Source organism: Anomalospiza imberbis, chromosome Z, assembly GCF_031753505.1.
Source record: "Anomalospiza imberbis isolate Cuckoo-Finch-1a 21T00152 chromosome Z, ASM3175350v1, whole genome shotgun sequence".
Classification (NCBI taxonomy): Eukaryota; Metazoa; Chordata; class Aves; order Passeriformes; family Viduidae; genus Anomalospiza; species Anomalospiza imberbis.
Window position 1 is genome coordinate 449,854 of NC_089721.1, and position 11,787 is coordinate 461,640.

At 44.6% G+C, this 11,787-nt stretch overlaps 1 protein-coding gene across 1 annotated transcript in view; it reads left to right on the top strand.

The window, feature by feature from the left end:
• MYO5B (myosin VB) overlaps positions 1 to 11,787 on the top strand; it is a 147,008-nt gene that overhangs the window by 130,503 nt on the left and 4,718 nt on the right. Inside the window, exons 30-39 of the mRNA XM_068176078.1 lie at positions 147 to 224; positions 2,415 to 2,613; positions 3,307 to 3,400; positions 4,389 to 4,532; positions 5,621 to 5,772; positions 6,117 to 6,206; positions 8,241 to 8,391; positions 9,148 to 9,427; positions 9,992 to 10,166; positions 11,175 to 11,255. Of these exons, the coding sequence (XP_068032179.1) occupies positions 147 to 224; positions 2,415 to 2,613; positions 3,307 to 3,400; positions 4,389 to 4,532; positions 5,621 to 5,772; positions 6,117 to 6,206; positions 8,241 to 8,391; positions 9,148 to 9,427; positions 9,992 to 10,166; positions 11,175 to 11,255 (1,444 nt within the window). The remainder of the gene's footprint in view (positions 1 to 146; positions 225 to 2,414; positions 2,614 to 3,306; positions 3,401 to 4,388; positions 4,533 to 5,620; positions 5,773 to 6,116; positions 6,207 to 8,240; positions 8,392 to 9,147; positions 9,428 to 9,991; positions 10,167 to 11,174; positions 11,256 to 11,787) is intronic.

Sequence of the window (11,787 nt, forward strand, 5' to 3'; positions counted from 1 at the left end):
AAGAAATGCAATGCAATGAAAGTGTGCTCTAAAAAAATAATATTTAATGAAATAAATTAGGGTTCTGTACCTTTTCCCCTTCTCTTTCAACTGACCTTTTGTCTTTCTCTGTCCTCTTGTTTCCTTTTTCTGTCCTTTATTTCTAGCAAGACTGAGGACTGGGGCTATCTCAATGAAGATGGAGAGCTCGGCTTGGCTTATCAAGGTTTAAAGCAAGTTGCCAGGTCAAACACTTTCTGTTTCTCCCAGTGCTGCTTCTCCCTTCTCCTCCCTTTCCCTTGCCCTCTTGTTTCTTTCTCTTGCTCTGCTATTGCCATGTGGTCCTGGACAGGGCCCGCTGTCCTGTCTGGGAGCAGCTGGAGGTAGGATTTCCAAACTGCAGGAATCGAGACCTTCCTGTAATTTTCAGAGGAGTCATGGTTCCAGCTGGCTGTTGCTGTTGGTGGCTGTTGTCACCAGTGCCTGAGCTGTGATCCAGTAAGGATTATGTGACAGCAATGAAAAATTGGGTGATGAAGGCGTTGGGAAGCTGGGATCTCCAAGACGACAAAAAAACCCTCCCATTTTATTTTTTTTCTCCCAAATTGCACTAAGACATGTCACCTCTCAGAAATGTTTCCACCCAATCCTTGACCTGTTGGAAGGGGAGGGTCTGTTCTTGTGTCCCAGAGCTGTCACCTTTGCACGATCCTGGGGATTTTGTGCTCCCACACATGTCTTGTCTGTGGGTGAGAAAGGCACGTGGTGGACACAGGGTGCCATCATTCCACAGTCCTCCCCAGGTCCTGCTCTGCTGGGCAAATATCCCTCCTGGATTCTTGTCCTGCATCACCCCCGTGCTTGGTGGTTATGGGGCTCCAATATTTATGATTTTATTAAAGTTTTAAGGACATTAAGGAAATTAAAAATTTAAGTATTTTGTATAAAGTAGTCTAAAGTGGTCACATCTAGAGGTATCAGAATGAAACCAGACAGTAACAGGAAGAAATAACAGAGATTATTTCATTTGTTTTTTCCAATCAAAGTAGGAACCCAGGTTCATAGAAGGAGCATGTTCTTCTAAGGGTGTCTCATGAATAATCCAGACTGAATCCCAACTAATCCCAGTATGAAGAAATAAAAAGAAAATTAAGTACTTAATACTTATTTCATGGTGGGTCTGTATTTTCCAAACCTATTAAGAATATAACTCCTGACAGGATTATGAGGCTGACGGCATTATTGCTCACGTTTCTATAGGTGGAAAACATGCTTTTCTGTTTTGTGCAGGGATGTGGGGGTAGAGACTGTGTTGTTAAATTTTCTAAAGGCAACAAAAACAACCACACAAAACAACCTGGGGATGATTAGTACTTTTCATGCAGGAATCTTCCCTGAAAGCATGCACTCTTTTATAAATTTATTATAGAAAAATTCCAAAACAACAACAAAAAAATTCCATGCATAGTTGTTCCTGTAGGGAAACAGTTGACAGGTGTGGATCACAATCAATTTCCCAGTGGACCAGAGCGAGTTGTGGCTCTGTGTCTGTGCACATCCTGGATCAGTGTGGAGCTGTCAACAGCAGAATCCTCCTCATCTTTGAGGATTGCTGTTTGCATGCAGTGTCAGAAGGCCCTGAGCTGGGTGTGAGGTGACCCATAGCTCTGACCAGGCACATCCGTGGGCTGCAGCAGGGGCAGGGGCTTGGTAGTCCCCTTGGGGCCACCATGGTCCTGTATAATCTGGGACTACACTTTGTAGTTTCTGGCTTGCAGGCCCTCTCTCAGAGTCCTCATACCTTCTGGAGTCACTTCAATCTTCTGGCAAGAGCTGGTGGGCTGAAGGGAGATTTCCATGTAGCAGAGGGTAGGGGACACTTAAAATCAGCTACCATGTCACCTGCCAGGTTTGTCACCATCACCATCAGCACAGGTGTCTGCAGTTAACATCTCAGTGATTAACCATTTTCCCACTGGATTTAAAAAAGGAATTCTGGCTTAGCAAATGGCAGTTTTCAAGAGTGAGAATTTATGTTTGACAGGAAAGGAGCACAGGAACAAATGTCCTTCGAGGTGAGCTTTTGAAAACAAAACCTGCAGGTGTTGATCTGTGTTACTTTCTTGCCATGTATTTGCTCTTTGCAAGTAAAGGAACCTGGGTGTTTGATGCAGTTAAATAAAAAAGGGTGCTTGGGGATTTATTTTTTAAAAATCCCAACATTTGATTTCATATCTCTTCATTTCAAAAGTATTTCATCTGCAGTATAGCAAATAACAGACTAATGTGGCAATAATAGCTTCTTGTTTGTCAGTTTTATAGGGAGGTTGACAGAATATCTCCCAAGTGGGCTGATTTTGAAGGATCTAAACTCAAATGGTGGTTGCTACTGTCATGCTGACATCACAGACTGATCAGTGTTGTCCTGTTCTCAGGCTGCTGGAAGCACAGCTCCAGGACCAGAGAAGGGAGCATGAGGAGGAGATGGAAGCTCTGAAAAACCAGGTGGATTTAATGCAAAAGGAGCTGGAGAAGCAGCAGCAGGCATACCTGCAAACTCTGCAGCTCTCTCCAGAAATCCAGGTGGAGTCTGGACTTCAGCAAGAAATTACACGTCTGACCAATGAAAACCTGGTAAGAGGCTGTGCTGAGAACACAGAAAGAGGGCAAAAATATTGTTAGAGAGAAAGAGATATGAAGCATAATATGGAGGGAAGGGCACTAGGATCTCGTTCACCCCTCCTAAACTCTGCAGAATCCATCAGCATCTTCCACTGGTGCATTTGGGAGTGTTGGCACTTGGACTTGAGCTGATGGCCCATGGCTGTATGACTTTTGTGACTACACTGATGCTTTATTTTTAATTTTTTTAAATGCTTTTTAAAGCCTGTTTACTTTGTGGCACTGCCTTCCAAATCAGATCACTGGGGACCCTTCTACTCTGTTAGGCACAGAGGCAGCACAGGTCTTTCATCTTACCTGCTTTTATTGGAAGTGTGGAAAGGCAGTTGCCACTCCAAAAAGTTGGCCTGGATGATTATAAATCTTCCCTTTCTCCCCTTTTGTATCTGTGTGCAAAGCCTGGAGGGAATATTGGCACCTCCTGAGTTTTTGCCTTTTATCAACAACTCCAGTATCTAAATAAAACTGTGTAAAAGTGATTAACAGCCAGGATTAAATGCTGTGGGTGGTGCTCCTCTTCCATTGAGATGCTCATACCATGCCTAGGTGATGCACAGGCCAGACTCCAGCCTCTAACTCACCCCAAATGAGTTGTTCTTGTGTTTAATGTTGGGAGTTCTTTTAAATGTATCTTCTGTCTTTCAGGATCTTAAAGAATTGCTGGAAAAGTTGGAAAAGAATGAAAAGAAGCTGAAGAAGCACCTGAAGATTTACATAAAGAAAATCCAAGATTTTGAAGGTGACTTGTGCATTGGGAGAACTGGGTTGGGGGAGCTCACTTGGATTTTACTTCTTTGGCCAGTCTTGGAGAGCTGCAGGGTTCGGGTTTTTTTTTTTTTTTTCTCTCTTTTTCTTTCTATGAGAATAAGATTTTGCTTGTTGTGTCACTGAACTAGCAGCAGGCACTGAGCTGACACTGACCCTGTGGCAGGGTTTGGAGGATATTTCAGGAAACTTTTCTGCTGTCATTGCAGTCAATGCAGTGACCCAGGAAGAGATATAGAAAGGAGCCCAGCAGCCAGCAGGAAAATGTTCTGATCTGTCATTTCTGAAGGGGGGATTATAAACATTTAGTATCAAAATGTGTATGTATATTCTGCTTAATGAGAAAGCACCTTGAATGTGGAATCTGTGTTATATAGAAAGCACTTCCTGTTCTCTGGAGAAGCCGTGATTAATCACAGAGCCCCATTCTCATGAGTTAATTTCTGGAAACCAGGCATTAACTGAAATTAAGCTGAATAACTGGAGGGTTTCCATGGCTCACCCAGCTGCTCTCTGTCAGTGTGATTTGCACGCTGCTTGCTGCAGTATTTGCATGCTGGTCTCTTCTGCTTTATTACACTTCAGCAATGTGCCACTGTGGTTTGCAGCTTTGCAGGCAGACAGAAGAAGGCATTCCCTGCCTGCTTTTTGCCTGGCTCTGTGAAAATCATTCACTAGGGTTGCTACCTTCTAGCCTGTGGTCTCTTGGAAAATAAAAAATGGCTTCATTTTTTTCCTGTTCTAAGTTCAAGTTTTGCACTTTTTCTTTCATTCAGAGTCAGAGCTCTGTGGACTGGTAATCCAGGACCTGATTGTTCATATTTTTATATGTCTGTCAAAGCTGATGACATTATTGGGAAATAACTTTTTGACTTGGTGTCTGCACTAAGGCCAGTGGAGGGCCTGAATAGTTGTTGATATCCAGGTGCCAGCCAGGTGTTGATAATCTTTTCTCTTCACAGCATCCCAAACAAAGGTGCCAGTGGAGAAGAGGCTGTGCGAGCAGAACATGCAGGTTGCTGTCCAGAGGAAAGAGAAGGATTTTCAGGGCATGCTGGAATATCACAAAGAAGATGAGCCACTCCTCATTCGAAACCTCATTACAGGTGGGGAACTTGCTCTGCTTCTCTGCCTGGCTACCCCTTCTTGTGCCTGGGAGAGTTTGTAAACTTGAGATTAAAAAATTAAGGTTAAGACAAATAGATCTTCTCAATTAATCCCTTGTTTGTGGTGATGGCAGTTTGGGTAAGTAAAGTAGTGCTGCATTAAGCAGATAGACCAGACTGGACACAATCCCTCAAGGATAGCAAAAAATGGGAAACACAAAGTAAGGCTACAGTTTTTAGAGCAGGCAGTAACTTGCTGAGCTTCATATGAGGTGATAGATGGGGAGGGGGTGGCAGAAGGACAGATCCCTGGGATCTGGCACAGCAGTGGAACAAAGCTTGGTTTATGAGGTAATAACAGACAACAGATAATGAACTTGTGAGCTCTTCTGCACTGCATAGGCTGGCCAGAGTTGCTGCAGCATCCCCCCTCACTCAGTGCTGTTTCAGAAGTCAGGCTTCCCTGGCAAGGTGTTGGTATTCACTACAGCTCTAACCCCAGCAGAGCCCAGTGAGGATCCAAAAAGTGTTCACAGAGCAGTGCTAGCCCATTTCTGTGGGCACTGAAGTTGTCCTAATCAGACAAGCTTGTTCTTTAGAGGCTCCAAATGCCCATAGCTGCCATTAGGATTCTGTATCTTGAGGGAAGGAGTGATTTAATTCAGGGAGAGGATTTATTGTGCGAGGTATTCCGGAAAACTTCAGGGAGCTGTTCTAAGGTGGTTTGTGTGCTGCTGGGTAGAGTTTTACAAGGTAGAGAAGCTCTGGCTTCACTGTGCATCTATAAGGAGAAATGGGCAGCTGTCACAAACATCAGTGCAGGCAGGGCTGCCCTTCCAAGCCTGAGTGCTGAGGGTCTGGGGCAGGTCCCTCTGTCCTGCAGCTGAACCTCTGGCTCTGGGTCCACTCTGCAGAGAGGGATGCAAATTGCAGAGCCAAAATATCATTTTCCCCAGGCCTGAAGGGAGAGGGGTTTATCTGGGTGCACTCCAGCTCTGGCTTTCTCTGCTTCACTTGTCAATTGGGGAAATTTAAGTTTGCTTTTTTTTTGCGAAATCTTTCATTTTTTTAATTGTCAAATCTTCCAGATCTCAAGCCTCAGACAGTGTCTGCTACTGTTCCCTGCCTTCCTGCTTACATCCTCTACATGTGCATCAGACACACAGATTACATCAGTGATGACCAGAAGGCGCACTCCTTGCTCACCTCCATCATCAACGGCATTAAGAAAGTGCTGAAGGCAGGTGTCCATTTGCTCTTGTCTTGGGGATGAGAGGCTGTCAGATGGTAATAACCATGTCCAAGTGTGTGACACTCAGCTCTCACAGTGATTTTCAAGCCAATTTGCTCTCAGAGCCTCCCTTTTTAGAAGAGTGAGGAGAATTGGGAATTTAGCAATAAAATTGTTTGCAATTAGAGGTTAAAAAAAACTTTACAGGGAAGAACAGCTAATATTGCCCAGCTGCAGAGGGAAAGCTGCCTAATTATGGGTGGGGAAACTCAAAATTGGTTAGTTTTGTGATGCCATCACCCCCCACTGAAAGGGAGGGGGGCATCTCACGTGTTATCACTTGGTCTCTGCAGAAGAACCCGGATGACTTTGAGATGACATCGTTCTGGCTGGCGAACACGTGCCGCCTGGTGCACTGTCTCAAGCAGTACAGCGGGGAAGAGGTGAGAGCCCGGCCTGGGGGCTGGCATCCCCGAGGGAGGGTCCTGCCTCCCCCTGGCACCGGGGGCTTCCCTCTGGCTGTGGGATGGGGCCGCTCAGACTGCCCTCCTGGTTAATCTGGGTCTAGCACGGCTAGCTTTTCCCGGAAAAGCTCCTAAAAGCACAGAAGGGGCTGGGTTGGAAGGGACCTTAAATCCCATCCCATTCCACTTCTGCCATGGGCAGGGACACCTTCCACTGTCCCAGGGTGCTCCAAGCCCTGTCCGACCTGGCCTTGGACACTGCCAGGGATGCAGGGGCAGCCCCAGCTGCTCTGGGCACCCTGTGCCAGGGCCTGCCCACCCTCCCAGCCAGCAATTCCTGGTTCCCAATATCCCATCTGTGCCTGCCCTCTGGCAGTGGCAGCCACTGCCTGTGTGCTGTCCCTGCATGCCTTGTCCCCAGTCCCTCTGCAGCTCTCCTGGAGCCCCTTGAGGCCCTGGCAGGGGCTCTGAGCTCTCCCTGGAGCCTTCTCTTGTGCAGCTGCACAGCCCCAGCTGTGCCAGCCTCTCTATGCTCTTTCTGGTGGTCCATTTTGAAGGCGGTTCTCCTGGTTTTATTTTGTCCCACAGCTTTTCATTAAACAATATTTCATAGCTTGGAATAAGTTTTATTAAAGCTGATCCCTTTCAAAAGAATGGGATTATCACAGTTCTCCTGGAACATTGCACACTGCCACCCTTATAGCTATATATTCTGCATATTAAAATTTTCAACAGACCCAAATACTGTTTTTTTTTTTTAGTCTTTAGATATTTATTTAGATATATTGAGCATTCAAACTGTAAGGAAAAAAATCATAAAATTAAATGAACTATTCAGGTAATTCAAAAGATAATGGTTTGTCTGTAAAACCTCAGCACTGGATTTTGAAGATTAAAATTAAAAGTTAAATTTAAAAAATTTTAGAGAATACTTTCTAGCAGTTTTGCTCTTGTTTGCCCTCTTCTGTCTGGATAATAATACTGCATTTAAAGAAAATACTCTCCAGAAAACCAGCTGGGTTAATACACAGTCTTTTCCATGATTTACTGTGTTAAATTAACCAGCTGTTTGCAAATTCTGTTGGCAATTTGGTGAAAAATATAGATGGGAGAAATACTTCAGAGCAGTTTGCAAGATGCTGTTATCTTTAGTTTTAAATCCAGCCTATTTTTAAGGAAAGGTTTAAAAAAAAATCCCAACCCACATGCAGTCCTGTCACCTGAAGAGCATTTTGGCCTTTGATTAGTTGGGAAAATGGGGAAATGGTGAAATCAACTCAAATTGGTACATGTTGTATTTTTTCATTTTGCCAGTCAGCAGCCAAAAAAAAAAAAAAAACCAGTTTCAAAGTTTTTATTTTTACACCAAGTAAGACCAAATGAACAGGCAATTAAAGGATCTGTGTTAATTAAAACATCTCATTGTCTTCTGCCACTAAAACTGGTATCAATATCTGGGCCCAGAACAGAGGGCATACAGCAGCCAAATGCAGGATTATAGATTAGCGCTATCAGCAAAAGACAGGCAACAAATTCATTTATTTCAGGAGATTTATGAATTTCAGAACAATTTAAAATGTTGTCAAAGCACATAACATGCAGTTATAATTTTTTTTCCAGTTTTCTAGAATCTTTATTTCAAAATATTTTATTCCCCATAAACAGTTGGAGCCCAAAGGGAGAAGCATGTAGCTAAAAAAGTAGTTTCAGAGGGCCTGAAATGTAATTTTCTACTCCTATATGTTGCAGTGTGCAGATCCTTGCTAAGGATAAGATGAAAAACAGGTTGTTCAATGATTTTCTTCAAAAGGTAGTCCTCTAGTAATAATTTATGAACAAATGCCTGGGTGACTCAAAGGTGATTTATGAGTTTTGATCTTTTCTAGAATGTACTTCGGTAACATATTTTGGTATACTGCACTGTAAGGGTGCATGGGGGGGTTTAATGCAGTGTTTTTGATGGACTGTCAGTGGGTGGGATGATGAGCCTGGGTGTTTTAATCTCCTTTTCAGCGTTTCATGACCCAAAACACGGCAAAGCAGAATGAGCATTGCCTGAAGAACTTCGACCTGACCGAGTACCGCCAAGTCCTGGGCCACCTCTCCATCCAGATCTACCAGCAGCTCATCAACATTGCAGAGGTCATTCTGCAGCCCATGATTGGTGAGCTCACAGCTGCCCTTCAGCAGGGTGTTTCTTGGCCCAGATTTTCTGCTCCAGCTGGTTTCCAGACCTTTGCACAGTGCCAGCATTACCCAGAGAGTTTTTATCTTCCCCCATAGATAGGAGCTAATAGGGATGAGGGTTTTCCCTCTCACTCCAGAAGATATCTCTTTTATTTCTATTGGGGAGGCAGTGGAAGAGGTGAGGTTGTGCTGGTGGGTCTGCTTTCTCCTCCAGACCAGGTTTGTGGTTAATCTTTTTATGGATGGAAATGTACATTATAAGAGAGGAGAGGATTGGGAAGGCAAAAAAGACTCATAAAGACCTTGTTTTTCAAGGGTGAGAGAAGGTATGAGACAAGTTACCTCTTCATCCAAATCCCTGAGGATTCATCTGAGGAATGCCCCATCCCTGGAAGTGTCCCAGGCCAGGCTGGACGGGGCTTGGAGCAGCCTGGGACGGTGGAAGGTGTCCCTGCCCATGGCAGGGGTGTTTGACATAAACGGCCTTTAAGGTCTCTTCCAAGCCAAACCCTTGCATAGTTCTATGATATTTGTGTGTTTTTTAACTATTTCATATTATCAGAGTAAACCAGCATTCAGGGATCTGTCCTGCTATCGGTTCTCGCAGCATCCATGGTGCTGCATCACTGAGACTGATACGTGCTCATTGCAGCCCAAGGAGGGATCAGTTATTCCCTTTAGTGACAGATAGATGGATGCAGGCTTTTTAACCCATTTCCCCCCCTCTTTTCAGTGTCTGCTGTGCTGGAAAATGAGAGTATCCAAGGGCTTTCCAGTGTCAAACCGGTGGGTTACAGGAAATACTCCTCCAACACTAGTGACATCTCCTACAGCTTGGATGAAATGATTCGCCAGCTGAACACATTCCACAGCACCATGTGTGACCAGGGCCTGGACCCAGAGATCGTCCAGCAGGTGTTCAAGCAGCTTTTCTACATGATCAATGCCATCGCCCTGAACAACCTCCTGCTGAGGAAGGATATCTGCTCATGGAGCATGGGCATGCAGCTGAGGTGGGGCTGGGGCTTGGGCAGAGCTGTGCCTGCTTAGGGAAGATTTGTTAATGTTATAAATTGATGGAAAATAGGAAAAAAAAAAGTGTACTTCCCAGTGCAAATTAGTTAAATCTTCCCTTTGCCACCCTCTCCCCTTCCCACACTGGATCTTTCTGTGTTCCCCTCGAGGAGAGTGAGCACAGCAAAAGCATTTTCTGTGTAGATATTCTCAAAGGTATCTGGGTACCTTGCAGGATCTTGTTAGCATTTAAAAGCTGGTTAAAAACTTCATTTTAATTGTTGAAACTTGGAGGAATCTGAATGCTGTAGAAAAGCACCTCCCTTGTGTTGTTTGGCTGTTACATGGTTGATCTATTTGTAAAGTACTTGGAGTATATATTTTACTCTGAGTTGTTAAGTACTAAGCTTTGGTCTGATTGTTTCTTGCTGTGTGTATCACAAATATGCATCATAAAAAGCCACATACACCAGCACTGCAACATACCTTGAGCCCCAAAGAGGAGTTTTGAAGATACTACTACTTACCTCTGAACTCACATCTTGTCTCGGTTGCTTATCCAGGTTTAACATCAGCCAGATGGAGGAATGGCTGCATGGGAAGAATCTGCAGCAGAGTGGAGCAGCAAAAACTTTGGAGCCCTTGATTCATGCAGCACAGCTCCTGCAGCTGAAAAAGAAAACCACAGAGGATGCTGAGGCCATCTGCTCCTTGTGCACATCGCTCACGACCCAGCAGGTAGGGAGCAGGGCAGGGGCTTACAGCACAGGTAACTGAGGAGTGGGAAAGAGTGGTCTCCTGCTGCCAGCTCTTCAGTGTGACATTCCTTCAGTGGGCACAGCTTGTGCTTTTTGGGACTGATGTTACATCTTGGCCGCTCCCAGAAGTGGTCACAGTGGTGGCCCCTCTCTTACAGTGCCTCTGATGGCACTGGAGCTCCAGAAATGTGCAGAGATGAAACCCAGCCCCAAGGAGTTTGTTGTGTAAGATTCTTGGCATTTTAAACCCGCCTAGCTCTAATTGCAGTTCTGCTGTCTCTGAGGCCTGCCTTTTGCAGCTTTCCCAAAACTCTCTGAATTTAAGGATTCCCACACCTATTGTCCTTTGCCAGCTCTTAAACTGGCTGTGTCTGCAGGATGCCCACCAAGGATTTCTATTTGGGGCAGGAAGTTTAGAAGTACCAACCTAGGCTGGCTGGATATGACCTTGAACTTTGAGACTCCATTTCAGGAGGATATAAACTCACATTTTTTACCACTGGATTCCCTGTCCTTAATTTGATAATACTGTAGGAGGGAGAAGTGGGAGGTGTGAGCTGATTTCCAGGGGTTCTTGGAGAACCTTTCTAATGTATCTGCATCACCCTGCCCTGAACATGCTTTTTTGAGAAAAGCTGAGGGGAGGAGCAGGAGTGAGGGAGCATCAAGAGAAGTGTTGTAGAGGTGACATCAGAAGTCATCCATGTCACCATGTGCCAACCAAGTTGAGTCCCTGTATAAATCTGTTCCCCAAGTCTGTTGCCAATTTACAGATGTTCCCATAAGAAGTGATTTTGATAGGTCCATAGATCTTGCAGTACCTTACAGCAGGTAAAGAAAAACACCAGGGTGATACTTCAGCTGCTTCTTTTCTCTGTTTTGTCATGGTAGACTTGTTGTGGCCATATCATGACAAGCTGCTGCTGGTGCTTTGTGTTCTGGAGAAGTCTGGCTTCTCACTACTGTAACCATGTTTTCTTTTTAACAGATTGTAAAGATACTTAATCTCTACACTCCTGTGAATGAGTTTGAAGAACGTGTGACAGTAGCTTTCATACGAAACATACAGGTAAATTTAAAGGGCTGTCAATTGGAGGGCACAAATGACATCTCTGTAGTTCTAGTGGCATCTGTATTAAATCACTGCTAACTCAGGCATTTTATAAAAGCCATGCTGTGCAGGTTGTCCTGAATTCAGTGCCCTGTGTGTGCACACACACTTGCAGCACACAGCTGCAGGGAAAACCAGGCTGTTAATCACAGAGGGCAATAAGCAGCCAAATCCCAAGCTCAGCTACTTCAGCTCTTCAGTAGCAACACGACTGAGGATTGAGGTTGCAGGAGTCAACAAAGCGTTGGTGAAATTGAGTTACTTCTCAGACAGGAGGTAGAAATTGGCAACTAAAGGAAAAATAAACAAATTAAAGCCAAACACTTTTTAATACTCACAAGGACCAGGGAGGAAAAGGAAGGGCATGTGTTCAGTACCCCCAGAACATATCACCATGCTTGAGCAGCTGAATCAAAGGTCGTCCTGCTGATATCACGTAGTCCTGGTTTTGCTGTGCCAAGGGGTTCATCTTATTTCCAGGTCCTGTATC